Source organism: Trachypithecus francoisi, unplaced genomic scaffold (genome assembly GCF_009764315.1).
Source record: "Trachypithecus francoisi isolate TF-2019V2 unplaced genomic scaffold, Tfra_2.0 Lachesis_group12, whole genome shotgun sequence".
NCBI classification, from domain to species: domain Eukaryota; kingdom Metazoa; phylum Chordata; class Mammalia; order Primates; family Cercopithecidae; genus Trachypithecus; species Trachypithecus francoisi.
In genome coordinates, this window is record NW_022681457.1 from 86,675,871 (window position 1) to 86,690,350 (window position 14,480).

The following is a 14,480-nucleotide window of genomic DNA, read 5'->3' on the forward strand; positions in this document are numbered from 1 at the left end:
CAGGCGTGCGCCACCATGCCCAGCTAATTTTTTGTATTTTTAGTACAGATGGGGTTTCACCATGTTAGACAGGATGGTCTTGATCTCCTGACCTCATTGGATGCACAGTATTTTATTTAACATATTCCCTGCTGATAGACAAGTCATTTCTACACGTGAATTTCTTTCTTCCTTTTTTTTGAGACTGAGTCTCATTCTGTTGCCCAGGCTGGAGTGCAGTGGCATGATCTCAGCTCACTGCAATCTCTGCTTCCCAGGTTCAAGAGATTCTCCTGCCTCAGCCTCCGGAGTAGCTGAGACTACAGGTGTGTGCCACCACTTCCGGCTAATTTTTGTTTGTTTTTAGTAAAGACGGGGTTTCACCATGTTGGCCAGGCTGGTCTCGAACCCCTGACCTCAAGTGATCCGCCCGCCTCGGCGTCCCAAAGTGCTGGATTACAGGCGTGAGCTACCGCGCCCAGCCTCACATGTGAATTTCTTTAAAAACACCACCAGCAAAACCCCACTATTCCCATTTTACTGAGAAAGGTGCTGAGGTCCAGAGAAGGAGAAAACGTTCTCATAATTTACGCTGAAAGCTGCGTCCTCAAGTTCCGGTTTCCCATCTCCCATCCGGACTCCAACTGTTCGCGCAGTCCACACAGTGCACCTGTCCGCCCAGCCAACCCCCCAGCAAGCCCCAGGAAGCCGTCCGCTGAACCTCGGGCTCCTGGGTTTTCCGATGCCCCCTGGAGGTATCTGCAAACCTCTCGGCATCGCGCCACCACACCTCCCACCAGCAGGTGGCACTGTTGCCATCTCCATAACATAGATTGGCATTCCTTGTGGTGCTCATGTTTTCTTAAGTCCCCGGGCACTTCCGGCGCTCACGGAACTTTGATGCAGCCGGATGCGCAACGTGGGGACTCAGGCGCGCCGGGCGGCTGGAGTTACTTCCGGCCGTGTAGGTGGTCTGAATTGGGAGGCTGCGGCTAAGGGAAGATGGAGACAATACTGGAGCAGCAGCGGCGCTATCATGAGGAGAAGGAACGGCTCATGGACGTCATGGCTAAAGAGATGCTCACTAAGAAGTCCACGGTGAGTGGGGCCTGAGCACGGGCTGCGGCAGGGGCATGGGCCTCAATCCCGTGTTTGACCTCTGAGAGCTTGCTTTGGCCCTCAGAGCCTCCCCGCACTCCGCCTCCTGCCTCCTCCGGGGCTCCCTCTCCGAGCTCCGGTCTTGGTAACCTCCTCCCGGGGTCCAGAGCCCCAGAGGCCTTTCTTTTCAGCTGCTAAAACCTGAGCGGGTAAAACCTGAGCGGGTAAGCTCCGCCCTCGGGCGGCCTTTTCTATTCCAGAACGCAAGCTAACGGCGTTTGTGTCACCGTTTGCTTTTTCAGCTCCGGGACCAGATCAATTCTGATCACCGCACTCGGGCCATGCAAGATGTGAGTGCCCAGCTGTCTGTCTCTCTTTGGGTTAGCGAGGGCGGGAAAAGAGAGGGGAAGTGAAGTGCGGGGTCTCAGCATGAGCACTGGCCAAAGGTAACCGGATTGGCCAGTCGCGGGCTCTCTGCCTAGACAGATGTCCACAGGCTGCCGAACGTAAGGGTGCTTCCTCAGTTCTCTGAATGGGGAACTCTTACGCATTCTTCATTAATCGGAAAGATGCCTTTTTTTTTTTTCTTTTGAGACGTAGTCTCGCTCTATTGCATTTTTAGTAGAGACGGAGTTTTACCATGTTGGTCAGGCTAGTCTCGAACTCCTGACCTCGTGATCCACCTACCTCGGCCTCCCTAAGTGCTGGGATTACAGGCGTGAGCCACCGCGCCCGGCTTACACGTGTCCCTTCTTACAGCATCCTGTATCCCTTGGATGTGCAAACAGTAGTTAGGAGGAGTCCATGACTCAGGTGCATAGCTACAATCCTTGCCTTAAAAATATATATATATATATGTATGTATACCGTATATTAGTGTTTTTCTCCCAGGATATTGCTTTAAAGCGTTTTGGACTACTAAACTGCATTTGTCTGGTAGTAGTTCAATTTATTACTTAAAAGAAAAACAAGATGCTATTTAAATTTTTAAACAGGGTGATGAGTAAATGGAGGTTCATTTTACTACGTTCCTTACTCTTGGGTACGTTTGAAACCTGTTTAAAAAGGAATAAAAGACCTACTTGGACCTTCTAATTTGCAGGAGATGATCAGATTAAAGCTCTCAGCCCCCAAATACTCTGAAAACCAAAGATTTTCTTTTTTTCCCCTTGGGTGATTATTTGGTGTCAAAATCTGACCTGATCTCACTTGACAGGTTTACTGGCCTGAACCTGTGATAGGCTTTTTGTGGTCTTTAATTTCTCCCACTTAGTAAATAAGGTACAAGGTTTACTGCAGAACTGTGTGCTCCAGATTCCACTAGGGATGTTACATAATATGGGATACCTTTTCTGAACTTAAAAATTTCAAATTCTGAAACAAATCTGGTCCCAAAATTTTGGAGGAGGGACTATGTACCTGTACCATCCTGAATTAGTATATTTTGACTACAAAGGAAGCCTATGTAGTGTTTATTTAGCCTGTCTACTCCTCAGTCAAGCTTTTTGAAACAGTGAATATCATCTTTATCTTTGAGGATGTTAGGTGGGAGCTAGTGTTTAGCCAAAGAGGGTGAGTCTGTTACAGGGAAAGTTAGGCATCGGTGGTATGTAAAAATAGGAGCCACCCCTTAAATGTTATCATTTAGGTAATGTTCCCATCAACCTGCTTAAAAAACTAACCAGGAATCAGGGCTGTTAAAGGGCTATTGAAAAACTAACCAGGAAACAGGGCTGTTAAAGTTACTAGGAAGCACAGAACTGTTAAGACCATGTCCATATCTCTTGAGATTGCCCTGGGCTTTGACTGGAAAGCCCTTGTTGTTTGCTTAGCTCTACATTTGTGCAAATTGCCTCATTCTGATGGTTTTGTATTTGCCTTTCAGAGGTATATGGAAGTCAGTGGGAACCTGAGGGATTTGTATGATGATAAGGATGGGTAAGTGACAGTCACAGCTAATTTAGGAGTTAGTGCTTCTGAGGAGCCATGATTAGAGGACTGACTTTGTGCTCTATCTTCTTTGAAATTTTCCTGAAATTGCAGATTACGAAAGGAGGAGCTCAATGCCATTTCAGGACCCAATGAGTTTGCTGAATTCTATAACAGACTCAAGCAAATAAAGGAATTCCACCGGAAGCACCCAAATGAGGTATGTCCTCCAAAAAGTATTTTCTCCAGACCTATCTTTAAAGCATACTAAAGGAAAGGTATAAAGGAAACTGGACATGTGCTATTCAAATGCACTGCAAGAAAGAACTTGCCATTTAAGTGCAAGGACCATAGTTAGCTGACATCCTACAACTACAGTGTTTTCAGCATCTCCCTCAGCTTTTAAGCCAAGGCCGGCCGGGTGCAGTGGCTCACACCTGTAATCCCAGCACTTTGGGAGGCTGAGGTCGGCGGATCACCTGAGGTCAGGAGTTCGAGACCAGCCTAACGAACATAGTGAAACCCCATCTCTACTAAAAATGCAAAAATTAGCCAGGCATGGTGGCATGTGCCTGTAATCCCAGCTACTTGGGAGGCTGAGGCAAGACAATCACTTGAACCCGGGAGGCGGAGGTTGCTGTGAGCCGAGATTGCGCCATTGCACTCCATCCTGAGGGACAAGAGTGAGACTTCATCTCAAAAAAAAAGCCAAGGCCACATTTCGTGGGCAGCTCCCGGCCAGTGACTGAGCACAGTATGGGTACTAGGGCCCAGCAATTTGGTCCACTGTGAGATTCCTCTGATGAGTAATCTTTGCTCCACAGCTCCCCATTGGGTGGGTCAAGATTTTGTCCAATCTACATTGTGGTCTAGGCTATCCTGGCCTAATCCTGCTTTCTCTTCCTTTTTATCTTTCACAGAAAGTACTCCCCCCAATAAATTATGCTCCTAACTCTGTCTTTTTTTTTTTTTTTTTTTTTTTTTGGGATGGAATCTCACTCTGTCGCTCAGGCTGGAGTGCAGTGGCGTGATTTCGGCTCTCTGCAGACTCCACCTCCCGAGTTCATGCCATTCTCCTGCCTCAGCCTCCTGAGTAGCTGGGACTACAGGTGCCCACCACCACGCCCGGCTAATTTTGTGTATTTTTTAGTAGAGACAGGGTTTCGCCATGTTAGCCAGCATAGTCTCGATCTCCTGACCTCATAATCCGCCCACCTCGGCCTTCCAAAGTGCTGGGATTACAGGCGTGAGCCACCACGCCTAGCCCTCATATACCCTGGAGCTCACTTATAATAAGGTAGTTAAGAGAAAAAGGGCCTGGGAAGGCGTCCATCAGAAAAGTCACATGACCACTCCAGGTGATGTTGCCTTACAGAAGTTAAGCAAAAGAGAGTTTCAGAAAGGCAGTCATGGTGTCAACTTATTGATTGATAACTGCCAGGATTGCTGTTTCATTAAAGTAGTAGGAAAGGAAATCTGGTCACAAGGTAAAGATGGGTAGTGGGGAAGTAGAAGTATGGAGTATGGAACATGCATTTAAAAGGCTAGTAGCAGCCGGGTTCAGTGGCTCACGCCTGTAATTCCAGCACTATGGGAGGCTGAGGCAGGTGGATCACGAAGTCAAGAGTTTGAGACCAGCCTGGCCAACGTGGTGAAACCCATCTCTACTAAAAACACAAAAATTAGCTGGGCTTGGTGGTGCACGCCTGTGATCCCAGCTTCTTTTGAGGCTGAGGCAGGAGAATCACTTGAACCCAGGACATGGAGGTTGCAGTGAGCTGATATCACTCCACTGCACTCCAGCCGGGGCAACAGAGCAAGACTCCGTCAAAAAAAAAAAAAAAGAAAAATCTGGTAGGAAAAAGAAGGAGAAACAGGAGGGTATTGGGGAAGATAAAGAAGCATACGTATTTGAAGGAGCACAGGGAAAAAGGAAGAGATTAAAAACAGCAAAAAAATAGAGGTTGTTGATTGCAGTAGATAGTGTGGAGGTAAGCGAAGGAATCCTCACACACATAGCCCCCTTGGAGCATAGAGAATGAGGTCTTCTGCTAACCAAGAGAGAATAAATGAATACCTTTCTGATGTGTTAACCTTATTCCAGCCATGGTCAAAAGGTAACGAGGAATAAATGCTTAAATCACTGGTTAGAAGGATGCCCAAGATATACTAAGTGTCAGAAGCAAGTCTTTTATGCTAAAAAAACAATAAAAACGTATGCAGGCATGAATGTACTTGTACAAATACATATATTTAAATATATAGAGCACTGTTTTCCAAACTTTGTGCATATTTGAGCCACCTGGGGATCTTTAAAATGTACTGCTACCTGCCTGCCTTTGATTTAATTGGTATCAGGTGCATCAGGATTAAAAAAAACTCCCTGGGTGATTCTTATATGCAGCAAAGTTTGGGAACCACTGGCATAGCAAAAGCTCTATTAACAGTGGTTACCTGTTCTCAGGAGAATTAATAAAGGTGGACTTTTGAGGTTTTGTGAGCATGTGTTACTTTAGTGAGTTTTACTAAAACAATACAAAAAAGCGGGGAAAAACAAGGTAACTGGAGAACAGTAGTAGGTTCCTAGTGAAAAATCAAGGCCAAATAAATCATCAGAAGTCCAACTTTCTATGTATTTCATTTCTGTGATCTTGCAACTTTTACATTGAAAAATCCACCCGAGGTCGGGCACAGTGGTTCATGCCTGTAATCCCAGCACTTTGGGAGGCCAAGCTGGGCAGATCACTTGAGCTTAGGAGTTTAAGACCAGCCTGGGCAACATGGCAAAACCCTGTCTCCACTAAAAATACAAGAATTAGCCAAGCGTGGTGGTGCGTGCCTGTAGTCCCAGCTACTCGGGTGGCCAAAGCAGGAGAATTGCTTGAACCTGGGAAGTAGAGGTCGCAGTGAGCCAAGATTGTGCTAGTGCACTCCAGCCTGGGCAACAGAGCAGAGTCCGTCTCAAAAACAAAAAAGAAAAATCCACCTGAGCTTTTACTTTTCCCCTCAGATCTGTGTGCCAATGTCAGTGGAATTTGAGGAGCTCCTGAAGGCTCGAGAGAATCCGAGTGAAGAGGCACAAAGTAAGTAGAGGTGAAAATTTCATTCGGCACCAGCAAAAGTACAGGTTAATTACAGCTCAGATTTGCAGCCATGGCCTCAGATATATTTATAGCCAGGATTTCTTGCTGGTTTTGTCTTTGCTGGTTTCTGGGCTAGAGTGACATCCTAAATTGGTCTTGGACGCACAATGTTCATTTTGTTCTCTCCTACCTCAAATTTACTGGCTTGGAAAGCCAAGGATTGTTCACTTTAGTTCACAATACTAAAATGAGTCAGCCCTTGTTACCTTGTAAGAGAACACTCACTTTTGATCTCACATAACTTATTGGAGGTTATATTGTGAGCAAAGGGAGGACATTTGGGTGAAGTGCTGCCTCAGGAAACTAGGAACAAGCAGTCCATTTGAGAAGGTAAGTCCAAGAGAGTGCTGTGTATAAACTGAATCATTGATGTATATGATTCTCTCAGACTTGGTGGAGTTCACAGATGAAGAGGGATATGGTCGTTATCTCGATCTCCATGATTGTTACCTCAAGTACATTAACCTGAAGGCATCCGAGGTAAGACCTGGGAAAGGGCAGAGAGGTTCTGATTCTCGAAGTGAGTCAGGACACTAGACTGGGACTAGTAGACATGAAGCCATTGTAAAGTGTCTTCCTTGTGTTTTAAAACTGTTATGTAAATATTAAAGAGGTGATATGCTTTCTTGGAATGAAATACTATTCAAAATGAAGTTTTCTACAGTGAAAACAAGCATATTTATTTATTTTTGAGACGGAGTCTCGCTCTGTCGCCCGGGCTGGAGTGCAGTGGCCGGATCTCAGCTCACTGCAAGCTCCACCTCCCGGGTTTACGCCATTCTCCCGCCTCAGCCTCCCAAGTAGCTGGGACTACAGGCGCCCACCACCTCGCCCGGCTAGTTTTTTGTATTTTTTAGTAGAGACGGGGTTTCACCATGTTAGCCAGGATGGTCTCGATCTCCTGACCTCGTGATCCGCCCGTCTCAGCCTCCCAAAGTGCTGGGATTACAGGCTTGAGCCACTGCGCCCGGCCGCATATTTATTTATTAATAAATTTTATGTTTTTATTTTTGAGATGAGGTCTTACCATGGTGTGATCTTTGCTCACTGCAACCTCGACTTCTGGGCTCAAGTGATCCTCCCGCCTTAGCCTTCTGAGTAGTTGAGAATACAGGTGCATACCACCACCACACTTGGCTAATTTTTATATTTTTTGTAAAGATGGGATCTTGCAGTGTTGCCCAGGCTGGCCACAAACTCTTCACCTCAAGTGATCCTCCTGTCTCAGCCTTCCACAGTGTTGGGATTACAGGCATGAGCCACTGTACCCAGCCCATTATCAATACAAGAAGCGTATTCTACCTTTGCCAAAATAAATCTTTTTTTTTTGAGACAGGGTCTCATTTTGTCACCCAGGCTGGAGTGCAGTGGCGTGATCTTGGCTCGCTGTATCCTAGACCTCCTGGACTCAAGTGATGGATCCCGCCTCAGCCCCAAGTACTTGGGACTGCAGGCGTGTGCCACCATGCCCAGCTAGTTTTTTGTATTTTGTGTAGAGATGGAGTTTTGCCATGTTGCCAAGGCTGGTCTTAAACTCCTGAGCTCAAGCAGTCTGCCTACCTTGGCCTCACAAAGTGTTGGGATTATAGACGTGAGCCATTGCACCCAGCCTTACATAAGATTTCTTTAAAATTTTTTTTTTTTTTTTTTTTTATTAAATACCATTTTCCTGGCCGGACACAGTCGCTTACGCCTGTAATCCCAGCACTTTGGAAGGCCATGGCAGGCAGATCACCTGGGGTCGGGAGTTCAAGACCAGCCTGACCACCGTGGAGAAACCCTGTCTCTACTAAAAATACAAAATTAGCTGGGCATGGTGGCGCATGCCTGTAATCCTAGCTACTCAGGAGGCTGAGGCAGGAGAATCACTTGAACCCAGGAGGCGGAGGTTGCCGTGAGCCGAGATGGCGCCATTGCACTCCAGCCTGAGCAACAAGAGCAAAACTCCATCCAAAAAAAAAATTTTTTTTTGTAGAAATAGGGTTTCACCGGCTGGGCGCGGTGGCTCACACCTGTAATCCCAGCACTTTGGGAGGCCGAGGTGGGCGGATCACGAGGTCAGGAGTTGGAGACCATCTTGGCTAACATAGTGAAACCCCGTCTCTACTAAAACTACAAAAAATTAGCGGGGCATGGTGGTGGGCGCCTGTAGTCCCAGCTACTCGGGAGGCTGAGGCGGGAGAATTGGCGTGAGCCCCGGAGGCGGAGCTTGCTGTGAGCCAAGATGGCGCCACTGCACTCAGGCCTGAGCGACAGAGCGAGACTCTGTCTCCAAAAAAAAAAAAAACAAAAAGAAATAGGGTTTCACCATGTTGTCCCAGGCTGGTCTTGGACTCCTAAACTCAATCAATCCTCCTGCCTCAGGTTCTCAAAGCCTTGGGATTACAGGCATGAGCCACTGTGCCCACCCAGATTTATGTTTTCTTCTAGGTGTCCCTGTTTTAGACACAAACAATACTAGGTACATGAAAGACACAACAACGTGATCTGTCAGCAAAAAGCTATTTAATGTCTTTTCTTAAAGATGTTTAAAAATAGCTTATCACCGGCCGGGCACAGTGACTCACACCTGTAACCCCAGCACTTTGGTAGGCCAAGGCGGGTGGATCACCTGAGGTCGGGTGTTCAAGACCAGCCTGACCAACATGCAGAAACCCTGTCTCTACTAAAAATAGAAAAAATTAGCCAGGTGTGGTGGCACATGCCTCTAATCCCAGCTACTCAGGAGGCTGAGGCAGGAGAATCGCTTGAACCTGGGAGGTGGAGGTTGCAGTGAGCCGAGATCATGCCATTGCACTCCAGTTTGGGCAGTAAGAGCCAAACTCCGTCTCAAAAAAAAAAAAAATAGCTTAGGACGAGATGAGGTTTAATATGGCAATCTCAAAAGGATCATAAGGAAATACTTGATTAGATTCCTCATGGAGTTGTGAGGAAATGTTCCAGAAGTGCAGTGACCAAACTTCAAGTTCCATGTGGGCAAGTCAGGTCCCTTGCCTGTTTTGTTGTCTTCTGTACCCCATACTTGGTACAAAGATGCCCAATAAGTAGTTACTTGCGTGAACAAATGGCACCTTTGAGGACCTTGTTTTAGGATGTCAGAGTCTTTAACCAAGATCCTAGTGTGCGGTAATAATCGACAAATGTTTCTTTTAGTTTAATGTTCATTAACTCGATGTTTATTTTATAAAGTTAATTATGTCTGATATTTTCCTTCAGTCCAGTGAAATTAATACTCCGATTGTAGTAGGGTTGAATGAGGAGAAAGCAGAAAAAAAACAAAAATTAGCCAGCCCTTGTTACTTTGTTAGAAAACATTCAATTTTGATCTCACTTATTGGAGATTATGTTGTAAGTTGTTACAGTATAAATACCTAACTGAATTTCTTGTCATTTTTTTCCTCTTTGAAGAAGCTGGATTATATCACATACCTGTCCATCTTTGACCAATTATTTGACATTCCTAAAGAAAGGAAGAATGCAGAGTATAAGAGGTAGGCATTAATAGCTTCTAGGTCTCCTGGATTTGATTAGAAGATAATGTGAAGTTTTTGAGGGTGAAGTTCTGAATTTGTTGCCTGGAATGCATACATGAAGGCGTACTGGAAGTTCATTGGACGATGGGGTTATGAATGATGTGGTTTTAAAACCTTTGCAATACTCTGGATGTGGACAAAGGTGTGTCTGTGGGCACATCTTCCATCATATGCCCATACTGTTCTTAATTTTGTCTCATTGTAGAAGGAACTCTCCCACTCTGGGACTTATGTGTTTTCAGAGTTTTACGGGAACAAATTAGACTTTCTCAGATTGTGACTGAAGTGAGATGCTTAGGTGTGATGTATAAGTGAAAAATTTATGTTTTTGTTAATTACTCCCCTGATTAGTGATTTTATACCCTTAATTTCCCCTCTTTTTCTCATTTTCTTTTTACTGAAATCTTGTATTATGTGAGGTAATTAAGACCTTAGTATTTAGCATTGTTTTATGAGAATAAAAGGAGGTGGGAAAGGTCAGAATCAAAATGACATGTTGGGAAAAATGTCCATTCTAAGTTCATTTAAAAATGAATATTGGCCGGGCACGGTGGCTCACACCTGTAATCCCAGCACTTTGGGAGGCCAAGACAGGCGGATCACCTGAGGTCAGGAGTTTGCGACCAGCCTGACCAACGTGGAGAAACACTATCTCTATTAAAAATACAAAATTAGTCTGGGCGTGGTGGCTCACGCCTGTAATCCCAGCACTTTGGGAGGCCAAGGTGGGCAGATCACAAGGTCAGGAGATCGAGACCATCCCTGGCTAACATGGTGAAACCCTGTCTACTAAAAATGCAAAAAATTAGCCGGGCGTGGTGGCGGGCGCCTGTAGTCCTAGCTACTTGGGAGGCTGAGGCAGGAGAATGGTGTGAACCTGGGAGGCGGAGCTTGCAGTGAGCCGAGATTGTGCCACTGCATTCCAGCCTGGGCGACAGAGCGAGACTCCGTCTCAAAAAAAAAAAAAATACAAAATTAGCCAGGCGTGGTGGCGCATACCTGTAATCCCAGCTACTCGGGAGGCTGAGGCAGGAGAATCACTTGAACCCGGGAGGCGGAGGTTGTGGTGAGCTGAGATCCTGCCGTTGCACTCCAGCCTGGGCAAGAAGAACGAAAGTCCGTTTCAAAAAAGAAAAAAAAAGCATTAAAAAGATAGCATTACTAGAATTGTAAGTACTATATATTCTACAGGGAATAACAAGATACCAAAAATAGAAACCCTTTTTGCTTTCTCTGCATTGTATGTTCCTCTGTAGATACCTAGAGATGCTGCTCGAGTACCTTCAGGATTACACAGATAGAGTGAAGCCTCTCCAAGATCAGAATGAACTTTTTGGGAAGATTCAGGCTGAGTTTGAGAAGAAATGGGAGAATGGAACCTTTCCTGGATGGCCGGTGAGCTTCAGTGGGGTGTGAATGGTGGACATGCCAAGGAATAGAAGTAATTATTTTCCTTTATCTTGAGCTTCCACTTTAGGGCATTAGGTATCAATTCCTTGGTATCACTTGTGACAATGAGGTATTCCCTGCCAAGTATGCTATGTGTTTTTGTTTGTTTTTCTTTTTCTTTTTGTTTTGGAGACGGAGTTTCGCTCTTGTTGCCCAGGCTGGAGTACAATGGCAGGATCTTGGCTCACCTCAACCTCTGCCTCCTGGGTTCAAGCGATTCTCCTGCCTCAGCCTCTCGAGTAGCTGGTATTACAGGCACCCGCCACCACAGCCAGCTAATTTTGTGTTTTTAGTGAAGACGGGGTTTCTCCATATTTGTCAGACTGGTCTCAAACTCCTGACCTCAGGTGATCTGCCCACCTCAGCCTCCCAAAGTGCTGGGATTACAGGTGTGAGCCACTACACCTGGCCGTATATGAGGTTACCTTCATCCTAAACCTGGTGGTTTGTTTGTTTGTTTGTTTTGTTTTGCTTTGTTTTGTATTTTGGGAGACAAAGTCTCCATCTGGCTTCTAGTCTGGAGTGCAGTGGCATGATCATACCTCACTGCTGCAGCCTCAACCTCCTGGGCTTAAGAGATCTTCCTGCCTTGGATTCCTGAGTAACTGGGACCACAGGCACATGCCACCATGCTCAGTTAATTCATGTGTTTTTTTTGTAGAGATGGGATTTCACCATGTTGCTCTGACTGGTCTCTAACTCCTGAACTCAAGCAATTCACCCATCTAGACCTCCCAAAGTGCTGAGATTACAGGTGTGAGCCACCACGCCTGGCCTAAACCTGGATCTTAATAAATACCATGTTGTTCTTTCCAGAAAGAGACAAGCAGTGCTCTGACCCATGCTGGAGCCCATCTTGACCTCTCTGCATTCTCCTCCTGGGAGGTATGTTTCCTTCATCAGTAGTACTGTTCTTCCTGTCTATTTTTCTATCTTTAAAGACTGCTCTGCTGTCTTTAATACCATGGTTGTGTTGTGATAAGGCACTATTTCTTGGGATCAAGCATCTACAAAGAAAGTAGCAAAGTAAAAAGAAAAAAATTAGTACTTGGGAAACTGAAATAATCATTCTAACTACATTAAGCTGTAGTAAAGTAAATGGAACACTACCAGTATGGTTAAGTCTGAAGATAATTACAGATTCAGTCCTCTGGAGAGTTTAGACTTATTGTCAGATTGGCTATGAAATGTGTGGTCCTGCCACAGCCTCAGTAACACCCACCCTCTGGCCTGCATTTGGGGTTTCCCAAAAATCTGTTGATATAATATTGTAATTTTTCTCTTCTTTGTACAGGAGTTGGCCTCTCTGGGTTTGGACAGATTGAAATCTGCTCTCTTAGCTTTAGGCTTGAAATGTGGCGGGTAAGGAATGGTTTTTCTATCAAAACTATTCAATTTGCTATGTGTTTGCACAGTCTTCTAAGTAGCTCTGATTCCATTTTTTTTCTGTTGCTCCACACTGCAAAAACAAGCGAGCCTCTGTGGTAAAGTAACCCTGAAATCCTTTGCCATCCTATCTCCTTAGGACCCTAGAAGAGCGAGCCCAGAGACTATTCAGCACCAAAGGAAAGTCCCTGGAGTCACTTGATACCTCTTTGTTTGCCAAAAATCCCAAGTCAAAGGGCACCAAGCGGTGAGTGGCTGGGGTAGCACTGCTGCTTGTGGCTTTTAAATGTTATTCCCATGCAGAATTTTTAACCACAGTGGAGACTTTAAAGCCTGCTTTATCCCCGTTATTGGTCGACAGAGATCCAGTCTGCTCTTTGTCTCTGCTAATAGAGAATACTATCACTGTTAATATAAACAAAGGACCGTCTGTATTCATCTGAGTGAGAGCACGTCAAGTTTCTAAGTTTGAAACCGTGTTCTTGGCACCTTTAATAGGTTATAGAGGCTAAAAGGCTAAATAGGTTCAAGAACTATTTTTCTAAGCTTATTTTTGGTAAAGTTGAACCTAATTCTTGAGCTACACACTTAGACAAGGTATTTTCTTTTTTTTTTTTTTTTTTTTTGAGACAGAGTCTCACTCTGTCGCCCAGGCTGGAGTGCAGTGGCCAGATCTCAGCTCACTGCAAGCTCCGCCTCCCGGGTTTACGCCATTCTCCTGCTTCAGCCTCCCGAGTAGCTGGGACTATAGGCACCCGCCACCTCGCCCGGCTAGTTTTTTGTATTTTTTAGTAGAGGCAGGGTTTCACCGTGTTAGCCAGGATGGTGTCGATCTCCTGACCTCGTGATCCGCCCGTCTTGGCCTCCCAAAGTGCTGGGATTACAGGCTTGAGCCACCGCGTCCAGCCTAGACAAGGTATTTTCTTTTTCCTTTTTTTTTTTTTTTTTTTTTTTTTTTTTTTTTTTTTGAGACAGAGTCTCACTTGGTCACCCAAGCTGGAGTGCAGTAGTGCAATCTCAGCTTACTGGCTGGAACCTCCACCTCCTGGGTTCAAAGGCTTTTCCTGCCTCAGCCTCCTGAGTAGCTGGGACTACAGGCACACACCACCACACATGGCTGATTTTTTGTATTGTTAGTAGAGATGGGGGTTCATCACGTTGGCCAGGCTAGTCTGCAGCTCCTGAGCTTAAGTGATCCACCCGCCTTGGCCTCCCAAAGTGCTAGGTGTGAGCCACTGCACCTGACCCAGGGTGGTTTTTTTTTTCTTTTTTGAGATAGAGTCTTGCTCTGTTGCCCAGGCTAGAGTGCAGTGGCACAATCTCGGCTCACTGCAACCTCTGCCTTCTGGGTTCAAGTGATTCTCTTGCCTCAGCCTCCCAAGTAGCTGGGATTACAGATATGCAACACCACACTGGCTAATTTTTGTGTGTTTTTTGTTTTTTTTTTTGAGACAGAGTCTTGCTCTGTCGCCCAGGTTGAAGTGCAGTGGTGCAATCTCAGCTCGCTGCAACCTCCACCTCCCTGGTTCAAGCGATTCTCTTGCCTCACTCTTCAAAGTAGGTGGGATTACCAGCGTGCGCCACCATGCCTGGCTAGTTTTTGTATTTTTAGTAGAGACAGGGTTTCACCATGTTGGCCAGGCTGGTCATGAACTCCTGACCTCACGTGATCCACCCGCCTCAGCCTCCCAAAGTGGTGGGATTACAGGCGTGAGCCACCGTGCCCAGCTAATTTTTGTATTTTTAGTAGAGAGGGTTTCACCGTGTTGGTGAGGCTAGTCACAAACTCCCAACCTCAAGTGATCGCCAGCCTCATCTTCCCAAAATGCTGGGATTACAGGCATGAGCCACCATGTCTGGCCCAGTATTTTCTTAATGTACTTTTTTTTCTAATTCTCACAACAACCCAGAAAATTAGTTGTTATCCTGAGTTTTTGCAGATAAGGACTCAGAAAAGTTATGG

General features: G+C 45.6%; 1 protein-coding gene across 1 annotated transcript in view; it reads left to right on the forward strand.

Annotated features, from left to right (window-relative positions):
* Nucleotides 1-42: 42 nt before the first annotated feature.
* Nucleotides 43-14,480, forward strand: part of SF3A3 (splicing factor 3a subunit 3) — a 33,358-nt gene continuing 18,920 nt past the window's right edge. The window contains exons 1-11 of the mRNA XM_033227045.1: nucleotides 43-1,077; nucleotides 1,380-1,427; nucleotides 2,963-3,015; nucleotides 3,121-3,226; nucleotides 6,017-6,089; nucleotides 6,538-6,629; nucleotides 9,558-9,640; nucleotides 10,939-11,077; nucleotides 11,948-12,016; nucleotides 12,426-12,493; nucleotides 12,657-12,764. Coding sequence (XP_033082936.1) covers nucleotides 982-1,077; nucleotides 1,380-1,427; nucleotides 2,963-3,015; nucleotides 3,121-3,226; nucleotides 6,017-6,089; nucleotides 6,538-6,629; nucleotides 9,558-9,640; nucleotides 10,939-11,077; nucleotides 11,948-12,016; nucleotides 12,426-12,493; nucleotides 12,657-12,764 — 935 coding nt within the window. The 5' untranslated portion in view covers nucleotides 43-981. The remainder of the gene's footprint in view (nucleotides 1,078-1,379; nucleotides 1,428-2,962; nucleotides 3,016-3,120; nucleotides 3,227-6,016; nucleotides 6,090-6,537; nucleotides 6,630-9,557; nucleotides 9,641-10,938; nucleotides 11,078-11,947; nucleotides 12,017-12,425; nucleotides 12,494-12,656; nucleotides 12,765-14,480) is intronic.